This window comes from Chiloscyllium plagiosum, unplaced genomic scaffold (assembly GCF_037043375.1).
Source record: "Chiloscyllium plagiosum isolate Xiang-an unplaced genomic scaffold, Cpla_swu_hap1 HiC_scaffold_6, whole genome shotgun sequence".
NCBI lineage: Eukaryota > Metazoa > Chordata > Chondrichthyes > Orectolobiformes > Hemiscylliidae > Chiloscyllium > Chiloscyllium plagiosum.
In genome coordinates this window covers 77,660,932-77,686,178 of record NW_028270144.1, presented here as the reverse complement: position 1 = coordinate 77,686,178, position 25,247 = coordinate 77,660,932, and the positions used below count along the sequence as shown (strand labels likewise).

General features: G+C 40.6%; 2 protein-coding genes across 5 annotated transcripts in view; one reads left to right on the top strand and one right to left on the bottom strand.

Moving 5' to 3' along the window:
• Window positions 1-594: 594 nt before the first annotated feature.
• On the bottom strand, window positions 595-3,177 carry sowahca (sosondowah ankyrin repeat domain family Ca). Its single transcript, XM_087988132.1, has one exon. The coding sequence runs from the start codon at window positions 3,009-3,011 to the stop codon at window positions 1,026-1,028; it is 1,986 nt and encodes a 661-aa protein (XP_087844258.1). The 5' UTR covers window positions 3,012-3,177; the 3' UTR covers window positions 595-1,025.
• Window positions 1,750-25,247, top strand: part of septin10 (septin 10) — a 95,819-nt gene continuing 72,321 nt past the window's right edge. The window contains exons 1-2 of one of the 4 annotated variants that reach the window (XM_087988138.1): window positions 1,750-1,864; window positions 18,557-18,671. Coding sequence is in view for 2 of the 4 variants with exons in the window: in XM_087988136.1 (XP_087844262.1) it covers window positions 3,695-3,724; window positions 18,557-18,671 (145 nt within the window). In the remaining 2 variants the exon portion in view is untranslated. Of the gene's footprint in view, window positions 1,865-2,061; window positions 2,081-3,486; window positions 3,725-18,556; window positions 18,672-25,247 lie in introns of those variants that run through there. The other 3 variants (XM_087988139.1, XM_087988136.1, XM_043691786.2) reach the window with 3 other exon arrangements.

The following is a 25,247-nucleotide window of genomic DNA, read 5'->3' as shown; positions in this document are numbered from 1 at the left end:
AAGACCAGCCTGAATATAGTTTCTCAGTGCACTAACTTTCCTATTTCACCTCTTACAACAGATACCTGAAACCAAATTAATTTGTATAATTTATATAACATAAATCTTAGATTTTATACTGTCGTGTGTGTATGTGTGTGTGCGCGCGCGCTTGTGGGGAGGGGTGGGAGGACATAATAAGGTTCAGACATAATATATTTTCTTCTTTAGAGAAGGATGAAAAATTCTATTACAGATATGTTTAGTTAATTAGCATCTTAAGTTTACAAATGCTATTTCATAATATTCATGTGTTACATTACTTAGAGAAAGAATGTCCCCCCTTAGAACCTTTTTCATTCTAGCTATCTTGTCAAGCATAACCGATCACAATTAAGAGCAGCACATTTGGTCATAACTTACATAACATAGATTTAAACTTGTGGTAACTATTTGATGAAGTCAAGGCTGACTTTCAAAAACGAAATGCTTCTACTTTTTTAAAAATCACTGAAGTTACTTCCAATGTTGTTCACAGGTATTTGCAATTGAACTATCAGATTAACATTTGGAGGCATTATAACGTCACCATGAATGTGAATCGGAATGCGCCAGGTCTCTCAATATTTTACTTGGTATTCCATCAGTATTACATGACTATGACAACAATTTTATTAGAACAACAGTCTACAGGGTTTTTGTCCTATCTCAATGTTCTCCAGTTATCTAGTGAATGTATTGTATTTCTAAATTCTACAGCAATGAATTAAAATAGAAGACTGTTTCTGTCAAATATAAGTGCCAACTCTAGTGGAAAAGTGCAATTTGGAACTAAAAGGATACTTAGAGTAGGACATATATACAGATAATTAGCATAATTCATTAGAAGGCACCTAACAAATATGCACCAAATATTTTCTTTACCGAGAGTGAAAATGTTCAAGTTGGCAATATTGATTTAATAATTTTATTAAGTGTAGTCAAAATAAACTGTTTTATACTACATTCGGCTCATCTCAGGAATCCTATAAACTCTAATGATGTTTTTATCCAAAAATAGTTGACTTTGGTCTGAGTTTCAATGCATTTTTTGGGTCTTTATGATCACCTGTTCCTTGCAGGGAAGGTGTAGACTGAATGACTTGTGTTTTAAATCTTATTCGATTGAATTTCATCTTGTTAATCGAGGTTTTCCGGCTGACTGGTTTTATGATTGAGCCATCTGTATAAGCGTCTTCTTCAAGAGCACTGGACACTTTGTGGGTCAGATTGGAAGGAAGAACCTTTGACAGTCTCCAACGTCCACTTTCATTCTGTAACATGCTTTCAGAGTCCAAGTTTCTAGATGCACCGATAAGACTCCTCAACTCTTCAGAAGTATCTTGGCTGAGGTATTGCCATGCCTTCTTACCACTATAATCTCTAATATCAACATCAGCGTCATAGGCACCAGACAACAGTTTCACTACTTCCGTGTGCCCATGCATAGCAGCCAAATGCAGAGGGGTGTAACCACCACTAGACCGAATATTAATATTGATTGGAATGTCATATTTAGCTGCATAATTGACTAGCATTGCCAGTAATTCCGGTTTACCATGTTTTGCTGCCCAATGAAGACATGTAAACCCAGTGACAAAATCTTTCCAAGTGATCAGACTGGGATCAGTTGTCAGTAATGCTTTGAGGCTATCCCATCTTCCTTCCGAGGCATGCAACATCCATTCATGTTCCAAGGGATCAAGTGCTACTGACCCTGTATCTTCATCACTCAATTTTGAAGTCAAAGAGGAGTCACTTTCGTTTCTATCAGATCCCAAATCTCCTTGTTTAACATTTAGAAAGGCAGCAGAGTTACTGTAAGCAACACTATGTCTCAGCTGAGGTGAGCTGCTAATCATTAGTTCCCTAAAATTTTTCCTACTCGACCTGGGTGTACTTAACAAGCTTTCACTGGCTGAACTGGATGCATTGGTCGAGACCTCAATTGTGTTTCCATCATCAAAAAGGCTGCTTGATCGACTAACTGCCAGGCTTCGTTGTAAACGCTTTCGGGAAGGTCTTCGGACATTAACGTCTGGACTTATCTTGACTTCAGCAGGTGAAAAGTTGCAATAAGGTGTAATTAACATTTTACTTTCATTCTTTGACTTAATATCACGTTCTGTGGAGTCAATGTTTTCTATTTTTTCGGATTCTGGCGCCTGTTTTGCGGTACTTTCAGAAAAATTCCAGGTTAGAGTGCTTTTTCTATCATCGCCCGAATTGAATAAATTGGCGAGTAGATCGCCACCATTTTTCGTTTTCTGAACAGTCTTACTGGTGTCTTGATGTAGCAATGTTTCGCCCAAATCATTAGCTAATTGTCTGGATTCCGTCACCAATTTCGTTGCTTGATTATGCTCGGTTTGGGCTTGATTCTCCATTTCTGTGGTCATATTTGATACTGTTGGAGTTCCATTTGACGAAGCAACTTGTTCGTTCGCCCCATTTACATGGGAGTGCCTTGCAACTCGCCCGTCTTCTTCAGCACTGCGCTGGTCCAACAGCACAGTCTGTTGGCTTTCATTGCATCCCTCATCATACGAGTTGTCCAAACACCCACCATTAACGACTGATGCGGAAAGTACCGATTTAGGCGGATCTGTCAAAGCTCCTCCATCTAGGCTTTGTTTTCTCCCTTCTGTAGACGAACTGTTGCCGATTCTTTCAGACTGTCTGTCACGTTTTTCCACACCGCCGGCAGCACCATCACTGTCTTTCCAGCCATGCCCCTTACCATCTGCAGATACCTCGGACCAGTTAATCTGATGTCGGTACTTCTTCTTCAAACACACGTATTTCACCCCATCTTCTTGGACCACCAGCCCCACTTTGTTCACGAACTCTTTGAACAGCCCTCGAGCGTCTGCCCTCTTCTTGGGGTTGTTCAGAAAAACTGTGAAATGTTCCAGCAGCACAGCACTCGGCACTTTCCCTCCTCTGTCCGAAAGAAACTGCCACACGGCGTTCACGCTCAATTCCGCTGCCATTACGAAATTATTTTGTATTAGCAGCGTTTTTTCAACCGACCGGCACAACCTTTGAGCGGCATCACTGTATCCGCCTCTTTTTTTCTTTCACTAACGAGCCTATTTCCAAGCTGCTGCTGAGTTTCCTTGTGGTCAGAAGCAAACAGTCTCCCACCCCATTATCCCATAGCAACCAATTACTTCCGGTCCCACACCGTCTAGCTGTCAATCAAGCACCAACCATCGGGCTACAGTATAATAGGGGACTTAAGGAAGAGAACAAATGCCAAGGCAAAATATTAAATAAGTGGACAGTTTCTAGTGTGCCTTTTAAATAGAATATATGTAACTAAACCAGAGTGGATCATAGCTGTGTGTTTTTGCGAGTTACAATTAACTTATTGCACACACGTGTGTGTGCGCTCCATTCCCTAATGTGTTTGGTATGGTCCTGTATTGTGCCCTGATTGAAACGGAGCATCCGCGTTCCAGTCCTAACCGTCAGCGCGAGCCGATCCAACCTCGCCCGGTTCGAACTGTCACCATCAGCCGCTTCCATTCCCAATCACCACCCGTTCCTCTCCCGACTTCCCGGTTCCAACCGTTACCTTCGATCGCTCGAGTCTCATCCGCTCCTCTCTTCCCCCCCCCCACTCCAGGCATTATCGTCACCGCCGGCCGCTCCGACCGGCTCCAGCCCCGTGATGGCTTCGGCAGACATCGTCCGCCAAATGGTGAGCACATTCTCTTCCAAGTTTTCATTTTTGTTTGCGATGTCGCTCGTTCGCTTTCGTCGTAGGATTAACGAAACAAGTTAGTTTTACCCAGGTCCTTGACTGGGAGTTGTCACCAATCCGGGTGAGTTTAAAAAAAAAGTGGTTGTGACTGGGTTGTTTAACCTTTTTTGGTTTTCGTTTCTGAGTCGGTTCCCGGTGGTGATAATGATTTAGTTGTCGAAGATGCAGCTAAGGTCGCCCCTGTTGTTCAAAACCCAGGGGACGAGTTTTGTAAAAAGAGTTTGTGATCGGCGTCCCGGCACAGGGCATTCCACAGGGAGAGGAATGTCATGCTATAAAGCTCTGGGAAATGTACTCAGTCCTTCCAGTGAAATGGAGCGAGGGAGGAGATACTTTTCATTGAATCTGCACTTGTTTAGATTTCCTGAGCAATTTTACACGAGATTCCTTTCCATGTGAGTAGTGAAATTAAGTTACTTTGTGGGATCGGTGGCGGAAACAAATCAGTCATTAACCAACCAATGTTCATGTTTCCTGATAATGATCGGAATGTTTCCGTCAATTCCTGGCTGAGGCGGTGCTGCTATTCCACAGAGGAATGTGGCTCTGTGGGGGGAATGGGGTGAGGCTTCGTCTCCAGTCTTCAAGTTAGTCGGTTGATGGGTCTTTTAGCAGAATGTTACGGGTTCGTTGTCATCATATTACAGGATCGAACCTGTTAATGGAAAGTAACATTGTGTATTTCTTTTCAGTCAACGTGGTTTGCTTCACAACTCCACTTATCCCCCGTTTTGACATGTTTGTATTGGCCTTTGCTCGGAATTTGACTATCGCTAACTAATGTGCAGACCCACAGTATGGACAGTTGCTCGTGTGCACATCAATTTTTTTATCTTAAATTATTTATTGTTGACAATATGGTTAATGGTGTCAATGATCCTGCGAGCTATGGGCCGAAGGCAGGTAGGCCACAGTAAGCCTGTTCTCAAGAAGTGATGGAACAGGCTCGCGATTCTGGCCGAACGGCCTACTCCAGTTCTGAAGCAGTAGCCACATAGAAACAGAAGATACCCTGTAGCATGGACTTCTTGTCTGATCCATGCACGTGCTAGGGCCCTTTATCAGGACGAAAGCCAAGTACTATGCCAGAACAGCCCTATCTTGAGGCAAAGGTTTCAGTCTATTCCCAGAAGCTATAGATGTAATAGTACATAGTATTGTTATTTGAGAGCTTGAGTTCTAAAGTGCAAGAAACATTGTGTTTTAGATATAGAGTCATATAGTATTGAAACAAACCCTTTAGTCCAAATCGTCCATGCCAACCAAGTTTCCTAAACTAAACTAGTCTCATGTGCCAGAGTTTGGTCCGTATCCCTCTTAAACCTTTTGTATTTGTGTACATGTCTTTTAAAATAGGAGAAAGTGAGGACTGCAGATGCTGGAGATCAAGAGTCAAAGTGTGGGGTGCTGGAAAAGCACAGCTGGTCAGCAGTGCTCATTCCTGATGAAGGCCTTCTGCCCAAAACATCAACTCTCCTGCTCCTTGGATGTTGCCTGACAGGCTGTGCTTTTCCAGCACCACATTCTTTGACTCATGTCTTTGAAATGTTGCAGCATTCCTGCATCTACCACTTCCTCTGGCAGTTCATTCCACACATGAACCTCTCCTTGTGGAAGAAGTTGTCCCACCGGTCCCATTTAAGTCTTTCTCCTTTCACCTTAAAAAATATGCCCCCTAGGTTTGAAATTCCCCCCATCTTAAGGTGAATAGCAAAAGTCTTTTCCCTATCTATGCCTGTCATGATTTTATAAAGCTTTTTATAAGATCATCCTACTCTATAGTGGGAAAACTCCCAGCCTAACCAGCCTCTCTTTATAACTCAAACCCTCCAGACTTGAACATTATGGTACAAGTGGCTCAGTAGTTAGCACTGCTCCCTCACAGCACCAGAGTCCCCGGTTCGATTCCACCCTCGGGTGACAGTCTGCGTGGAGTTTGCGTGTTTCCTCCCACAGTCCAAAGATATGCAGGTCAGGTGAATTGGCCATGCTAAATTGCCCATTGTGTTAGGTGCATTAGTCAGAGGGAAATGGGTCTGGGTGGGTTACTGTTCGGAGGGTTGGTGTGGGCTTGTTGGGTCGGAGGGTCTGTTTCCACACTATAGAGAATCTAATCTAATCTAAATCTTTTTTGAATCTTTTCTGGTTTAATAATATCCTTCCTACAGCAGGGTGACCAGAACTGAACAGTACTCCAAAATGGCCTCAACAACTTCCTGTAGAATCTCAATATGACATCCCAACTCCTACACTCAATGGTCTTTTTTTCAATTCTGTGAAGATCTGACTTTGTTTTACAGGTCACAAAGTAGTTGAGTTCAAATTAGCGTTTACAAGAAATCCTGTGATTTCAACTAAGCTGCCTGAGGTGATAATTGCTGTGTTCTGTGCTGACTTGAGTTTTAGGACCACAAGAGGGGGTGACAGGGGTCCAGAAGCAATTACTATTATTAGCAGTCTGCAAGGATTTAGGACTGGGAAAGTTCCAATAATAGGATGTTGCAAGAATATTGAGAGGAAGGCATCATACAAGGCCATTGAACACATGAGTTTAGCATGCTAAGTAATAGTGAGCTGAGTTAGAAGTTTATTTTAAGACTCTTAGTGGGGGAGAGAGATATTAACTGAAGAAAATAGAATATAATGAATGCATAGCATTATGTCGAAAGGAAATAGATTACAACTGCCAACTGAGCATGACCTTTGTGAGATAGGTTGATGCTTCACTGAAGCTTGTGTCTGTAAAGATATTGCATTAATAAGAACAAATCTTTCTTTCTGCTATTTGTAATGAGATTGTTAGAATAGTCATCTAACATAAAACAACAGCTATATTATGTTAAAAGCAAATTGGCAGCTTCTTGTGAACGTACTTAATGTCTAACCTCCATGATAAACAAAGAGAAAATGAAAACTTAGTCTGTCATGCCAAGTTTTACTCTGTCATACTGGAAAATTCAGATAGGTTAAGAAGGGCTTATGTCCGAAACGTCGATTCTCCTGCTCCTCGGATGCTGCCTGGCCTGCTGTGTTTTTTCAGCACCACATTTTTCAACTCTGGAAAATTCAGATCCCAATCAGCTCGAATCAAAACATTATCAATAGTGGATACTGTCACTTATATGAACAGCACACTGTTGAGTTGCCTGTATTGCAACAAAGCAAATACGTAGCTTTTGGCAGATTTCAAGCTTCACGAAGAGGAGTAAGACTGCCTCTCAAACTGAAAGTCTATAAAGCAATAATATTATCCACTTTTCATGATGCAAAAGATTTACTAGTTAAGAATCGCAACCACTTCTGTTTAAGTTTTCTCTGGAAGAATCTGAAGATCAGGTGTCAAGCTGTCTTCCTTGCTGTATTGAGACAGTCACAATTGAGTTGGGTTGGTCATGTATCCTGAATGCTTGACACTCACCAAAGCAAGTCTTTTGTGGACAGATTGAGTATAGGGTACACTTGTCACTTAAGCGAAGTGCTAAAGCGCAGTCATATCACTTTTCAGTCTTGGTATCAACTTTGAGTTCTGAGAGAAGATTGCACAGGCTCGCTGCACCTGGTGCAACAAAATTGAACATTATACAGCCTTCTTCAAATGAAAATGCAAATAGTCGCAAACTTACTAGAAAACTGGAGCCAGCATTTCTCCAAAACTTTGTGATATCTTGCCCTATTTGCAGAACCTTGTATGCAATTTGATCTTAGTAGTCACTGGAAGCTTATCAGGCACTTCAGAAAATGAATATGTTTGTCCTTTAAGGGGTGAATGTCTTAAAAAGATGTTCTTGTAATATGTACATTTTATGTAGGAGAATGCTGGTAATTTAAAATAGTTTTTTTTAACGCATGATCCTGCAGTTATTAGAGGGATATGGAACATGTACAGGCAGATGGAATTAGTTTAAAACGGCAACATGGTAGATCAAAGGGCCTGTTTCTGTTCTGTACTGTTCTATGTTCAATATTCTAATGGATTTTCATTCATTAATGGTATGGGAGTTATTGTCAAAGCCAGCATTACCATTTCCTAATTGCTCCTGAGAACAACCCACCAACTTGGAACATTGCATCTTGAATTCCTGTAGCCATTGTGGAGCAGGTACATCAACAGTGCTGTTAAGAAGGGAGCTTCTAGATTTTGACCCAGGGCTTGAAAGAGCAGCAATATAGAGTCATAGCACGGAAACAGACCCTCCAACTCGTCCATGCTGACCAGATATCCCAACCTAATCTACTTGCCAGCATGTGGCCCAGATGCCTCCAAACCCTTCCTATTCTCCTATTCATATCCCATCCAAATGCCTTTTAAACGTTGCAATTGTACCAGCCTCCACCACTTCCTCTGGCAGCTCATTCCATACACACACCACCCTGTGTGAAAACATTACCCCTTAGGTTTCTTTTTGTATCTTGCCCTTCTCACCCTGAACCTGTGCCATCTAGTTCTGGACTCCCCCACCCCAGGCAAATGACTTTATCTATTTGTCCTATCCATACCCTTCATGATTTTATAAACCTGTATAAGGTCACCCCTCAGCCTCTGACGCTCCAGGGAAAACAGCCTCAGCTTATTCGACCTCCAAGGTAGGATGGTGTGTAGCTTGGAAGGGAGCTTGCAGATGGTGGTATTCATAGACCAATGTGTTGACTAATGTATGTGTAGCAAGTTGTGCAAACAGCAAATGAATTTTTTTTGTGTAGTTCTTTGGAATCTTCTATTAAACCTCTTTCTGTCTCTAATAGGATCCAGCTTTACTCACTATGGAGTGTACTTCTAATTTCTTTCTGACTCGAAAGGCACTTTTTCTAAATGAGCTCTGATCGATCATTTGGTAGAGCATCAGACTTTTAATCTGAGGGTTCAGAGTTCAACTCCCTGTTCAGGCCCCCCTCAATTGTTTTTGTGCTGTATGACTCTATAGACAAAAAAGACTAGTTCAGTTTGGAAAACCTAATCACATAGACAAGATGTGGGCCTGTCTCTGTATTGTATGAATGAATGATTTTATTGTCCTCTGTATTTGATAGTGAAAAATACGGTAAAATGCATTGAATAGCTTCTACTGTCACAGTGACGCTAGTGCCATTTGAATAGTTTAAGAATAATAAAACAATTTATGACTGACTTTAAGAGACTTAGTAGCCATTTACAATTACCTGTGGCCTAGTCCTTACTTTTTGGACTCTAACAAATAATTGAAAACATAGAAGTTGGGTTCTAGCTCATAAGCATACTGGTGTTTGATACTGATGATGATTTGATGGATGCAGGCTTCACAAAAGAGTTTGCCCTCTTGATAACCCTTGCTTTATTTGGACAAACAGTAGTGCAGTTTAAATGAAGCATAGATGTGCATATGTCGAAAGGGTGGTGCTGGAAAAGCGCAACAGGTCAGGCAGTATCCGAGGAGTAGGAGAGTCAACGTTTCGGGCTTAAGCCCTGAAATGTCCGAAACTTTAGATTAGATTACTTACAGTGTGGAAACAGGCCCTTCGGCCCAACAAGTCCACACCGCCCTGCCGAAGCGCAACCCACGCATACCCCTACATTTACCCTTTACCTAACACTACAGACAATTTAGCATGGCCAATTCATCTGACCTGCACATTTTTGGACTGTGGGAGGAAACCGGAGCACCCGGAGGAAACCCACGCAGACACAGGGAGAACGTGCAAACTCCACACAGTCAGTTGCCTGAGGCGGGAATTGAACCCGGGTCTCTGGCGCTGTGAGGCAGCAGTGCTAACCACTGTGCCACCGTGCCGCCCACGTTGACTCTCCTTCTCCTCCGATGCTGCCAGACCTGCTGGGCTTTTTCAGTGTCACACATTTGACACTCCAGCACCTGTAGTCCTCACTTTTTCATAGATGTGCATCTGTTAATTCTTATGATTTTTCAATTGTGGAGACAGGGGAAGGTAAAATCCTGTGTATGGTTTTGATTGCCTGCTATAGGAAGGATATTATTAAATTGGAGAGGGTGTAGAAAAGATTTACAAGGGTAATATCAGGGGACTAGATACTGAACTATAACAGCAACCACCCCAGCATCCATAATGGAACAGCATTAGGACATTTAAATGGGCAAGGATACACTGCAGCAACCCAGAATTCCAGAAGGCAGAACAGGAACACCTATTCAAAGGATTTAAACAAAATGGGTACCCCAAGAGCACTATCCTCTGGTACTTATGGGATTAACCCAAAGAAGAAAACACTACAAGACCAGACATGATAGTGACCATACCATACATCAAAGACATACCAGAGATAACCACCCTACTACTCAGACCCCAGCAAAACTTAGTGGCCCACAAACCAGTAAACACTATCCACCAGCTCCTCACAAAAATTAAAGACCTGACACCCACATCCAACAGGGCAAATGTTATTCACAAGATACTCTGCAAAGACTGGGAAAAATACTACATAAGACAAGCAGGAATAAAACTGACCATATGAGTGCATGAACATCAGCTTGCCACTGCCAGACATGAGCAGTACACTCTAATTTCCAACCACACAGACAACGAAGGACATAATATCAACTGGGATAATGTGACCATCCTAGCACCAATGAAACAATCATTGAAGTCTAGCACTCCAATTGGAACTCAATCAATAGACACGTTGAACTAGACTTTGTATATAAATCACTCAGGTACAGAACTGGAAGTACCAACAAACAGAGACACATAATTACCAGGCAGGACAGAGCATCAATACCTTATCAAAGATGTACTGATGATATCCCCTAGCGAGGCAACAAAATATTTGAAGAAAAACACACCAGCTCAGCGAATGAATCCACACCTTCACATCATAGCAATTACAGAAACATGGCAGAGGGAGGGACAGGACTTGCAACTCAGTGCTGTGGGGTTTAGATGATCTAGGAAGGATAGAAAGGAAGGCAAGAGAGAAGTGGAGGGGTGGCATCTTTGATTAAGGAAAACATTACTGCTGTGCTTTGTACGATCCTCAGAAATTTCATTTGAAGCTATATGGGTGGAACTCAGAATTAACAGGATGATCGCTTTGATGGGATTATACTATAGGCCTTCCAGTAGTGAAAGAGAAATTAAGGAATAAATGGCTGGAGAGATCAAGTGAATTTGAGTGTAGGGGCATTCTTAAGCGGCAGGTTAGGAGAGGCAGAAAGGTAATATGAGAGAACCTTGGCAGATAGCGTTAAGGATAATCCAAAGAGATTCCAGAAATGCATTTAAGAACAAGAGAGTAACTAGTGAGAGAAAATGACCCCTTTTAAAGATTAACAAGGAACCACAAGAGATGGAAGAGATATACAAAACAAATATTTTGCATCAGTTTTTTTTACAGTGGAGGAAAGAAATGGAGGCAAAGGAGCTCTGGGAAATAAATATTGAGGTCTTGAGAGCAGTATACATTACAGAAGAGGAATTGCTGGAGGTCTTAGAAAACATAAAGATGGATAAATCTCCAGGACCTGATCAAGTGTATACCAGGGCATTGTAGGAAGTTAGGGAAGAAATTGTGGGGCCCCTTATATCGTCTACAGCCTCGGGTGAACTGTCGGAGGATTGGATGTTGTGCCTTTAAGAAAGGCTGTCAGGAGAAGCCTGACAACTATAGACCTGCGAGTCTGACATCAGTGGTGGATACATTGTTGGTGGTGTTGTCCCATTTCCCTCCCCATATCAGAGACACAGTATGGCTTTACCTCCATCTTTGTTCCAGGCCCTTGAGGGAGAGAGAATGTTTGTCTGTGTGCACAGAGACATGAGTTCTTGGTCTTCTCTGGAATAGCAGTTTCCTGATGAATTATATAGTCATTTTACAGGGAGGAGCATCCAGATAAGGCAACATACATATTGATTGGGTGACAGTTACAATCAGTGAGTGTCAATAGTAAAGATTAAACCATCTGCTGTTACATAATGAATGGACTTAACCTTAACTGGCTTCACATAATGAAAATTTTCACCTTGTTAAACTGACCTTATATATTGAATACTTTTAATATTAAATGGCTCTACATAATGATTGCTTTTCCACCTTGTTAACCCATTACCCTTGCCTAGAGCACCCCATTGTTAACTGCAAGATCTTTGTTTTTCTTTTTTTCCCAGCACCCATGTGTGTGTGTGCAGGTGTGTGACACCGTGAAATACACAAGGTGTACAAATCTTTATCCAATTTCCACCATTAGGAAGAAAAGAAACACCCAAGTGGCCAGTGACAAGCAGTGCTCTTCACATCAAAGGGCAATGCTGCATGATCAAGCAGTGAAGGGGAGGGCAGGGATTAAATCAAAATAGAGTGGGAGGGGGAAATAATACACTCTGCTCCCTGTGGTGTCCACCTCTCCCTGAACAGCTTAAGTGTGTTGGTGGAACTATAAGTTCTTATCTGATCTGAGTCATGTTCAGCTGAACCTCTTGTTTCGCAAAACTCAGAACTTGACTCTTTCCTTAACTGCTCATACCGTATATACGTTCTCATTCCCTCCTTTATCATTTCATGATGGCACTACCAGCTTTCATAAGACTGACAGCCAGTGTTTAAGCAAGTTATTGACACAGCATACAATGATTATAACAACAAAAATTACTAGTTGCAGTAAATAGAATTTGAAGAATCATCCTATGTGGGAAAAGGTTCACCAGTAAAGTTCTTAAATCCACAGTCCTTTGTGACCACTCCATCCCCTCCAAGTTGAATGGAAACTAGCCAGTTCTCCCAAATCTCCTTCAGTGAAGTCCAACCTGAAAACAAAAAATTCTGTCTGCCCTTGCATCACTCCTCTGAGAAATCTGAATCCTTGGATAAGGGCAGTTAAATACTTCACAAAGCCGTGGACGGGTTGGAGCAAAAGGTCTGTTTCGATGCTGTACATCTCTATGACTCTGACGAGACTTCCATTCTTCCAGAGATGCTTCAAGTGGAAGATACAAGTACATCTGAGTATGCGCTGCAGCAGCTGCAGTCTGGGTGAATGCAGCAGCCTTTGCTGTTTCTGCTCACGCTGTGCTGTCAAATATAACAAAGCCAACTGGCTGTTATGATGTTAGCTTGATTCATATCCCTTAAATGATCAAAAGACCAGGTAAAGCTCATGTGTTTTAATATTCATAAGAAGGCCACTGGTAACAAGCTTACTGACCTCCTCATCATTGTTGATGGTTTCTTCACTTTTTGTGCTCATGACTGGGAAGCTGGTTGGATCAGGTTGTGGAGGGGTGGGCGGTAGTCCGAACATGTGCTTTACCTGTGAAAGGAGAAACTTGACAGGAGATGTTGCTGCTGAAGGTACCTTTGCATTTTCTCTCTCATTCCTTCCTTGCCAAGGTAGTTATCAGTATGAAGACACTCTCACATTTAACTACACTAAGTTGTATCTGCCTATTTCAATATTCTTTGAATTCTTGAAGTCTCTTACTCTGTTCATCACTTATGATATTATCACCTTTTATACAATCCATAAACTTTGAATTTGTACTGCCTAAACAATCCAGTCAATTATAAACAACAATCAGTAGTCCTAAAATCAAACCCTTCGGAGACCTCATTCAGGTTTTTCAAAAATTATTTTCCTTTAACAACTGATACTTGGCTAATGTGAAAGCTGTCAAGAAAGGTATTTCAAAAGTCTGGAACAGCAAGTAAACAACAAAATGTTTCCTGTGCTTTAGCAATTGAAGAGGCATTTTCAGTTCAGATTTAAATCTCAAATATTTTTTGGAAATAAATGCAGAATATTTTAAAATATGTTCTCCAAATGAAATTTCTAAATAAAACAATCAGTTACAGTAACAACTTCGGTAGAGATCAACATTCTTTGAATTTGTGATATGAAGGGGGCCAATGATGTCTTAACAATAATTAACAGAACTTAAACAGCTCAGCCTCCAGTTCTAATGTTCTCTAAAATCTTAACAAAACAGCAAACTCAAAATGCGCTCTTCTTCTTGTGAGCAGTCTGCATTAAAAACACAGCAAAAAAGATACTTTAAAACAATATTCTCATCTGGCTAAAGCATGACCACTGACCCAACTGTTCTTTTTAAGCAGGCATTGTACAATTTCAAACAAATCAGGGGGCTCAAGACACTCGATCAATTTGATTTAAGGTTACAAGTTTCATAATTTTAAAAAGGGCATAATGTTGTACAATTTCAATGTAAAATCAAAATCTGCCCTATTACATAGCGCACAAAACACATTGAATTGAGATCCTGATTCAAACAAGGCAAAACATTACTTAAAAGATTTTCTAAACCAGTATTTTAACAAACCAAAATTTTTAAACACCAAACACTCTCAGTATGGCACAATTTACATTTTCAACCCAAGTATCAGTACAACCTTAATTTCAACATTTCTCATTTTTACTTTTTTGCGTCCTCTCACTGAAATTACACTTATAAAAAGAAACAGCCCTCGCAGCGGACCACATGGTGCCGCACTCCAAGCCACACTCTTTCCCCCAGAACAAAGACTGTCAGTGACTCAAATGTCACCCTTAGGGGACTTTAACCCCTTTCTCACTTTACTCCTCACAGGGACTCTAATCCCATTTGAACACAGAACCCGAACCCCAATACAGCACGGAGGACTCGAATCTCAGTTTAACTCACCCGGGGGACCGTAACTCCAACTCAGCATTGAGGACTCAAACCTCAATTTAAACGTAGGGGAGCCGAACCCCAATTAACACCCCACCCCCAAAATACAGCACAGAGGACTTGAACCTCAGTTTCACAAGCGCACTGACAGTCTCTCAACTGAACTAATTACCGTTCAAGGAGTCCGTAAAATAGAGAGCAATCGAGCGAGGGAACTGTCTGCAGCACACAGAAAGATCAAAAGACCAAGGTTTAAAGTTTTACCTTGTGGGCCCATCCGTCTTGAGATACCAAGTTCTGGGTGATTGCTGACACCGTACGATTGTATCTATTCATTTAGATCCTGCCAACTACGTTTCCCTATCCCCATATCATTCAAAGCAAAATGCTTAGAGACACAGCATGGCTTTACCTCCTTCATCTTTTATTCCAGGCCCTGGAGGGAGAGAACGTTTGTCCGTGTGCACAGAGACATGAGTTCTCGGTCTTCTCTGGAATAGCAGTTTCTTGATGAATTATATAGTCATTTTACAGGGAGAAGCTTCCAGATAAAGCAACAGACATATTGATTGGGTGACCATTACAATCAGTGATTGTCAATAGTAAAGATTAAGCCATCTGCTGTTACACAATGAATGTTCTTAACCTTAACTGGCTTCACATAATGAATACTTTTCAGCTTGTTAAATTGACCTTGCATACTGAATGCTTCCAATATTGTTAAATGGCTCTACATAATGAATGCTGTTCTACCTTGTTAACCCATTACCATTGTTAACTGCAAGTTTTTTATCTGATCTGAGTCATGTTCAGCTGAACCTCCTGTTCACCAAAACTCAGAACTTAACTCTTCCCTAACTGCTCATACCCTATACACAATCTCAGTAGGGAATCTGAGAGATAGGATTTACATGTATTTGGAGAGGCAAGGGTTGATTAGGGAAAGTCAGCGTGGGTTTGTGCATGGGAAATTGTGTATCTCAAACTTGATTGAGTTTTTTTTTAAGGACAGAACTAAGAAGATTGAGGGCAAAGAGATATACATTGTTTGTGACTTTTGTAAAGCCTTTGTCAAGGTTCCACTTAGACTGATTAGTAAAGTTAGATCACATGGAATTCAGGGAGAGCTAGTCAATTGGATACAAAATTGGCTTGACTTGAAGATACAAGGTGGTGGTAGTGGAGAGTTATTTTTCAGACTAGAGGCCAGTGAATAGCAGTTTTACAGGTGCTGAGTTCACTTTTTTATTTGCAATTTATGTAAACTATTTGGATGATAATTTAGGAGGCATGGTTATTAAGTTTGTGGATGATACCAAAACTGGTGGTATAGTTGACAGTGAAGATGCTGTAAGATTACAAATGGATCTTGATCTATGGAGCCTATGGGGTTAGGAGTAGCAGATGGAGTTTAGTTTGGATATTTGCAAGATATTGCATTTTGGTAAAACAAACAAGGCAGGACTTAACAGTTAGTGGTAGGGCTATAGGTAATGTTGTCAAACAGAGACTTAATGGTTCAGTTACCTAGTTCTTTGAAAGTTGCATCACAGGTACAATGGTTAAGAAGCTGTTAAGCATGCTTGCCATCGTTGCTTAGACCTTTGAGTATAGGATTTGGGACATCATGCTAAGGTTGTATAGTACATTGGAGTAATATAGTAAAGATTATTATTAAATTGGAGATGGTTCAAACCAGGATGTTGCCAGGACTGGAGGCTTTGAATTATAAAGAAAGGCTGGGAGATTTGTCACTGAAGCATAGGAGGTTGGGGGTGACCTTTTTAGAGGTTTATACAATCAGGAGGGACATAAGTAAGTTAGTAGCCTAAGATTTTTTCCTCAGGTGGGTGATTTCAAAACTAGGGCGCACATTTTTCAGGTGAGAGGAGAAAGATTTGTAACGGACCTGAGAGGCAACTTTTTCACCCAGAAGATGTGTGGAATGAACTGCTGGAGCAAGTGGTAGATGCAGGTACAATTACAACATTGAAAACTCATTTGGGCAGGTATATGAATAGGAAAGGTGTACAGGGACATTAGCCAAATGCAGGCAAGTGGGACTAGTTTAGTTTGGGAAAACTGGTTGGCATGGGCAAGTTGGTTTAAAAATCTGTTTCCATGCTCTATGACTTTGTTAGAAAAATGAAAAGTGCTACCAACATTTTTTTAATATACTGCTTTATCAGTCTGTGAGCATGTGTAGTAAAGAATGTACATTGTCTACATGATCATCAATTCCTTTTATTTGAAATCTGCATTTCAAATCGATTATTTTGGCTGAGTGCATATGATATAATTAATTTGAAAATCAATACATTATGTTGAATGATTTTACAAAAGGGTTGGTGGTGTCGAGAGATCCTGTTTCAGTCCAAGCAGTCAGGAATTTTGGTTAAAAGGTTTCCAAAAGATGACACCTCCAAGGTTCGAAAAGAGTCCCTTAGCATTGCATTGTAATGCAAGATTAGTTTGGGAACTCACGTTCTACTTACAAATTCAGGCAAGAGTACCATCCATTGAACTAAGTTGATGTCCTCCAAAGATTAGGTACCGGATATATGCGTCTGGATGGGTATATGAATAGGAAGGGTTTGGAGGGATATGGGCCAGTGCTGGCAGGTGGGACTACATTGGGTTGGGATATCTGATCAGCATGGACAGTTTGGACCGAAGGGTCTGTTTTCGTCCTGTACATCTCTATGACTCAATAAACTAAGCAAACAAAGAGAATTCTACATTGTTTTTGTAATGGATCAATCTATCTCACTACCTAAGAGGGCATTCGTTAACAACTTCGTTTGTTTGTTTTATTAGATTCCCTACATTGTGGAAACAGGCCCTTCGGCCCAACAAGTCCACACCGACCCTCCGAAGAGCAGCCCACCCAGACCCATTCCCCTTCATTTACCCCTGCATCTAACACTATGGGCAATTTAGCATGGCCAATTCACCTAACCTGCACATCTTTGGACTGTGGGAGGAAGCCCATGTAGACACTGGGAGAATGTGCAAACTCATACATAGTTGCCCGAGGTAGGAATTGAACCCAGGTCCTTGGCACTGTGAGGCAGCAGTGCTAACCACCGAGCCACCATGCCGCCCATAAGCTCTAAGCTGTGGTTATTATGCCACATTAGGCTATTTTTTACATAAAGGTCTATGCCAACTCTCTGTAGAATAATTCAGTCAGTCCCATTCACCTGCTCTATTTCTGTAACCTTTCATTTTGCTGAAATACCCATCAATTTCTTTTTGAAATCATTCAAGTGGACCTAGAAGCAGATTTGCAGTAGTCTTGTTTTTCCTTCTAATTACATGTTTCTGTATACTCCTAAATAATGCTTTTTAAAAAATATATAGCAACAAATTAAATACTTGAAACCTGTGAATCGATAAAAGCAGCACGCTAGAAGATTGCAAATATAGTTCTAATATTAAGTACGAATGAGTTCATAGGCAAGTTTCTGTATTTTAGGGTGAAGGTGGAAAATATACGTACCATTACACAAGATGCTGAGAAGAACCTTAATTGCAGCTTAGGTCATGGAGAATGGTTTAAAGCACTCCCTGTTATGTTGCTGTCGTCTTAGACTGGCTGTTTTGGAGTAGTTGGTGCATGTAAAATGGGATAAACAAATTTTGCAGGAGAGATGATGTCTTTCTGTGGTGTTGACTTGTGAATGTTTTCTAATTGATACAATTACTATAGGACTAGACACCACACAACAGTCAAACTTTCTGCAAATTTTGAAGCTGCAATTTTCAACTCTAACCCACCCCTTAGGGTAGTGAATATGAAGAATAGATTTCCAATTAAATGACCCCTAGTTAGAACTGTTGATTTCTCTGGAGAAGAATTGAGAATTCTAGATACTAACAATATTCCTTCGTGAAAGAAACTGAATGCCTTTTTCAAAGTAAGGATGTTTTAAAAAAAAAAAAATACATATAAAGGTTTTGATTCTTTTTGTATCTAACTTTACATTCTTTATAACAATGTTCAGGAATAATTAAGCTGTGAATGAATTATTTCTGGTATAGATACTTATACAAATTGTGATTCCATTCTTTTTGAAAGTTAGGAAAATGGTTAGAACCTATAAGAATGTATTTTAAAGGTTGACCAGCTATTGTATGTACTATTGCTTTTTATTGCAGGGTGAAAATGTCCGCCCACTTTCCTTGTCAGGGCATGTTGGATTTGACAGTTTACCAGATCAACTAGTTAATAAATCTACCTCCCAGGGGTTTTGCTTTAATATTCTTTGTGTTGGTAAGTACTTGAATATTTTTATTCCAATTTTGTGGTTAAATGGTGGTGAGTGAACACCAATAGTGTTTAAATGATAGTGATTCAATTAGGCAACTATAGACATGTTATTTACTTTGAAGAATCCAGAAAAGGGGGACAAATTGCTTTGTTCTAACTTCAAGATAATGAACAAAGTCAACCTCTGTTCACATCGTGATTATGAACTCCTTTTCAAAACTGTAGATAAGTGCATCAGCCATGTCTGGGTAAATGGAGCTAATGCACAGTTATGGTCTGATAGTGCCATGAGACTGCTTCATCATTCTTTCTCACCACCCTTCCCACCTCCTCTTCCTACTCTATTGAGTCAATAGTGTTCAAAACACACTGGCAGTAATGAGAAACGAAAGGCATAGTTTTGAAACAAAACTACAATAATTTAAACAATTGAAGAAAGGATCTCTATGGGATTGATTTATTTTTCAATAATCACTTTCACTTGATTAAACAAATTAGAAATTTAAATTTTATTTTGTTCAGTTTGAGTTAATTTTTAAAAATTTTGTTACGAGGAAAGCCATATGGCTCAGGCCAATTAAAAGGTCATGGTGTATATGGTTTTTTTGGTGGTTTTTATCACTCAAGCTAAAGTAAACTGAAAATGCTTTGGGGCAAAAGACTTTTTGCACTGAGACAGATTTTAGTTGAGTAACTTGGAGTTTGTAGCAGATTTATGTATATTAGTCTTTATAAGATTATTTTAGGATTTAATTTATTTTGGGTATTAACAGTTATTGTGGAGTTTCATTTCGTTCTTTTAAATTAAGATTGCTAGGTTTTGGACAACATTCATAAACGTATGGTGGGAGGGACATTTGGGGTGACACTCTTACTTCATGCATCTGTTTGAAGTATCCGACTGGTGCCACTGGGAAAGATCTTATGAAGTTGGTAAACGAGGAGCTGTTATAAAGACACTGTCCTATTAAGCGATTGACATGTTGAAGAATGAATTAGGAGACAGAAAGTGATGTCACTAAAGAAACCCAACAGGAATTGGGCAGACGTTGCCTTGCCAATCCAAAATTCACCATGAACTGTGGGCTAAGTAGTAAGCCAATTGGAGTTCAGGATGTCTCTGATCATCCACAGGGCTAGTGGCTAGAATGAGTCAATAAGTAGTGATTCTTTGTAGTTCAGTGTACAGGAAAGAAGGCCAAAGGCAGAACAGAATTTCAGTCAATAGAAGAGAGCAAGAAATCCGTGCCCAATCGACCAGATTTAGGAACTGAATCCTGAGTAGATCAATTGAAAATCATTGCTTTCTTAATTTATTGTTTTTGTATTTATAAATTTTGTAAAACATATTTATACCTGGATTGGGCGTTCGATCTAATCAGAACTAGTAAACATTTAGATGAGCTTTCTCCAGCTTTGTCTAGAATTGTAATTGCTTTGGATTTTGCAGTTAAAGGCGCACACACATGAAAGAGTGGAGATAATGGTTGATTTGCATTGTTATCCAAGAGAAGGTGCCATAAGTGAAATTCGAATGTTTATTGTTAAAGCTACACAATTTCAAGGTCTTTTTGTAAATCAATGATGTATGGCTAAATTGTGAAGATACTGCCTTTATCCAATGCTGGTGCTGTATAAGCACGTTTGCCAATGAATTCCAGAATTATAACAGCTCAGAATCATTTGTTGTCTGTGGCTCATGCTGGAGACTTTTCTAATGTGAAATACTTAATGGTGCAAAGTCTGAAATTTTGTTTTAATATGAAATTTGAACTTACGTGCTGAACTGGGAGAATGTTTAAACTATGTATATTTGCCTATCATAACATGGTGCTGAATTAACAATGCAAACTGTTCAGTTTTCACCATGTAAATCTCTGAACTCAAATTCAATCTTGTGTTCCTTTTATGGATTGGGATCAGAAAATGATTGTAGATGTTGCCAGGTTGTCACTTTGACTCATTTTTCAAGGATGGGAATCTGCTACCAGGATTCCAGTCCCGTGCAATGCTATTGACTCTAACTCTCTCTATCCACAGGATTTTGTTGAGCTGGGTAATGAATACAACCTTGCCAAAAGTAATCTTGCCCAGAATATTGATGCAATAATTGATATATGTAAAGTAATAGTAAATAATAAATTAAGTCTGATATTTATTTTGAGTTATGTAGCTATACCTCATGAGAAATTGAGATACTCTTCTCCTCATCAATACAAGCATCCTAAATTCTTTGAATGTTTAAAGTTCCTGAGACAGACCGAAAAAGATTTACATAAAGTAAAACATCATTTGTGGGTTGGCAGATATGGACAGTTCTTTGCCTTAGTTACTGCAATATACCACATGTGCGCACATCTAAAATATTGATAAACTCACTGCAAATGTCATCTTCAATTGAACTGTGCAATTTCCTTCCAGTAATCAAATGTTGAAATTCCCATATAATAAAGCATTGATGAGAACATTAATGAGGCATTGTCCATTGGGGATGTAGGTTGTTACAAGTCTGAAGAAAAGAATTCCAGTGCTCTGGAACTTTTAGTATTTCCTCATGATCTGCTTTAAGTATATTGTTGTCAACCCTGCACAAGGCATTACTCTAAAGAAAGCAATGCAGTAAGGATGTACATTTAGTAATTACAAGACTGTCCTCAATAGATGTATAAGTAATTTCCATTTGCCATTTTTTTTTCTGTATGTTTTTCTGTTGGAATTGTGCAATGAAACTTTGATTATATCCAGGTCTTTCCTTTACAACTTCTTCCCTCCCCTCCCCTCCCCTCCAAACCCCCATGAAATAAGGACCAAAAAATGCATTTTCCTTCCTAATTACCTGCTGTACCTGTGTGCTAGCTTTCTGTGTCTTGTGCACAAGTACCCCAAGTCCCTTTGCCTTCAAGCTTTCTACATTTTTTCTCCATTTGAATCTGTTCTTTCTTTTCTCCCTTTTTAAAATGAACAATTTCACATTTTCCCAATGTATAGTCCATTTGCCAACTTTTTGCCCACTTACTTAACCTGACAGTATCTATGTCAACTTTGTACCCCTTTCACAATCCAACTTTCCATCTATTTTTGTGAACTGCAAATTTAGCTACAGTACACTGACTTCCTCCAAGTCATTACTATATATTATAAACAGTTGCAGCCTCAGCACTGTGATCCCTCTGATCCGAGTTGAACCCTACTGGCCACAGGTCGCCAAACCTGAAAAGGAATTCCATTTTCCTCACTGTTTTCCTGCCCATTAGCCAATTCTCTATCCATGCCAATATGCTACTTCCAAAACCATGGGATCTAATGAATGACCTTTCATGAGGTCCTTTGTCAAATGCCTCCTTGAAGTTCAAACACGACACATTGACTGAATTGCAGGGCAGAAACCTTCTTTACATTTAAAATAACTAGGATATTCACTTGTGCTTCAAGGGTACAGACAAAGAGCTAGTGAGCCAAATAGCTACCTCCTGTATGGAACGTTCTATGGTTCTGCCAAATTTAATTTATTTAATCGATATGGTAGCTCAGTGGTTCACACTGATGCCTAATGCGTCACAGCACCAGGGACCAAGGTTCAATTCCAGCTTTAGACAACTGTCTGTGTGGAGTTTCCACATTTTCCCTGTGTCTACGTAGGTTTCCCAGCTCCTTCAGTTTCCTCCCACTGGCCAAATATATGCAAGTTTGGTGGATTGGCCATTATTACTTTTATGGTGTTCAGGCATGTGCAGACTAAGTGGATTAACTATGGTAAATGTGGGATTGTGGGGATGCTATTCGGAGGGTTGGTGCATACTTGATGGGCTGAATGGACTCTATATGCACTATAGGGATTCTATGATATTAAATGATTTATTATTTTAAACTAGTTTCTATTTAAGGTTTGCTCGTCCACTTCTAACCACCAGTTTGTTCCTTCAGAACCTTTGGTTCCTTGCCCCTTTGTCTTCATTGAAGCCTTGCTGCACGTTGCACAACACGACCTCCTGACATAGCATGATAGTGGTAAAGGCACATTGCTAAGTTGTACCTTATTCTCTTTGTCCCTTGTCTGGCACCTTTTCACTTAACTTTTGCCATTTTATCTTGATTTCCTCACCTGAGATCCTTTCTCTTGCTAGCTTCTGCACTAAGCAACTCTTTCAGTGATTTCATTCTGCATTTTGATTCCCCTTATGGTCTTCTATTTGCCTTTTTTTTGTTTCTCACTCTCATGTTAATCTATTAGAGTCATAGAGATGTACAGCATGGAAATAGACCCTTCGGTCCGGTCCGACCCGTCCATGCTGACCAGATATCCCAACCCAATCTAGTCCCACCTGCCAGCACCCGGCCCATATCCCTCCAAACCCTTCCTATTCATATGTTGCAATTGTACCAGCCTCCACCACATCCCCTGGCAGCTCATTCCATACACGTACCACCCTCTGCATGAAAATGTTGCCCCTTAGGTCTCTTTTATATCTTTCCCCTCTCACCCTAAACCTATGCCCTCTAGTTCTGGACTCCCTGATCCCAGGGAAAAGACTTTGTCTGTTTATCCTATCAATGCCCCTCATAACTTTGTAAACCTCTATAAGGTCACCCCAAGCCTCTGACGCTCCAGGGAAAACAGTCCCAGCCTGTTCAGCCTCTCCCTGTAGCTCAGATCCTCCAACCCTGGCAACATCCTTGTAAATCTTTTCTGAACCCTTTCAAGTTTCACAACATCTTTCCGATTGGAAGGAGACCAGAATTGCACGCAATATTCCAACAGTGGCGTAACCAATGTCCTGTACAGCCGCAACATGACCTCCCAACTCCTATAGTCAATACTCTGACCAATAAAGCTAAGCATACCAAACGCCTTCTTCACTATCCTATCTACCTGCGACTCCACTTTCAAGGAGCTATGAACCTGCACTCCAAGGTCTCTTTGTTCAGCAACACTCCCTAGGCCCTTACCATTAAGTGCATAAGTCCTGCTAAGATTTGCTTTCCCAAAATGGAGCACCTCGCATTTATCTGAATTAAACTCCATCTGCCACCTCTCAGCCCATTGGCCTACCTCGTCCAGATCCTGTTGTAATCTGAGGTAACCCTCTTTGCTGTCCACTACACCTCCAATTTTGGTGTCATCTGCAAACTTACTAACTGTACCTCTTATGCTCGCATCCAAATCATTTATGTAGATGACAAAAAGTAGAGGGCCCAGCACCGATCCTTGTGGCACTCCACTGGTCACAGGCCTCCAGTCTGAAAAACAACTCTCCACCACCATCCTCTGACTTCTACCTTTGAGCCAGTTCTGTATCCAAATGGCTAGTTCTCCCTGTATTCCATGAGATCTAACCTTGCTAATCAGTCTCCCATGGGGAACCTTGTCGAATGCCTTACTGAAGTCCATATAGATCACATCTACTGCTCTGCCTTCATCAATCTTCTTTGTTACTTCAAAAAACTCAATCAAGTTTGTGAGACATGATTTCCCACGCACAAAGCCATGTTGACTATCCTGAATCAGTCCTCGCCTTTCCAAATACATGTACATCCTGTCCCTCAGGATTCCCTCCAACAACGGTCAGGCTGACCGGACTATAGTTCCCTGACTTGTCTTTACTGCCCTTCTTAAACCGTGGCACCACATTTGCCAACCTCCAGTCTTACAGCACCTCACCTGTGACTATCGATGATTCAAATATCTCAGCAAGAGGCCCAGCAATCACTTATCTAGCTTCCCACAGAGTTCTAGGGTACACCTGATCAGGTCCTGGGGACTTATCCACCTTTTAACCGTTTCAAGACTTCCAGCACTTCCTGCTCTGTAATCTGGACATTTTGCAAGATGTCACCATCTATTTCCCTACAGTCTATATCTTCCATATCCTTTTCCACAGTAAATACTGATGCAAAATATTCATTTAGTATCTCCCCCATTTTCTGTGGCTCCACACAAAGGCCGCCTTGCTGATCTTTGAGGGGCCCTATTCTCTCCCTAGTTACCCTTTTGTCCTTAATATATTTGTAAAAACTCTTTGGATTCTCCTTAATTGTGTTTGCCAACGGTATCTCATGTCCCCGTTTTGCCCTCCTGATTTCCCTTTTAAGTATACTCCTTTTTTTTATACTCTTCTAAGGATTCACTCGATCTATCCTGTCGATACCTGACATATGCTTCTTTCTTTTTCTTAACCAAACCCTCAATTCCTTTAGTCATCCAGCATTCCCTATACCTACCAGCCTTCCCATTCACCCTGACAGGAATATACTTTCTCTGGATTCTTGTTATCTCATTTCTGAAGGCTTCCCATTTTCCAGCCGTCCCTTTACCTGCAAACATCTGCCTCCAATCAGCTTTCAAAAGTTCTTGCCTAATACCGTCAAAATCGGCCTTTCTCCAATTTAGAACTTCAACTTTTAGATCTGATCTATCCTTTTCCATCACTATTTTAAAACGAGTAGAATTATGGTCGCTGGCCCCAAAATGCTCCCCCACTGACACCTCAATCACCTGCCCTGCCTTATTTCCCAAGAGTAGGTCAAGTTTTGTACCTTCTCTTATAGGTACATCCACATAGGTACAAGAAAATTGTCTTG

Bases quoted from the DNA above. Each gene is read 5' to 3' on its own strand.
- sowahca (XM_087988132.1), bottom strand. From the start codon at position 3,011: ATGGCAGCGGAATTGAGCGTGAACGCCGTGTGGCAGTTTCTTTCGGAC.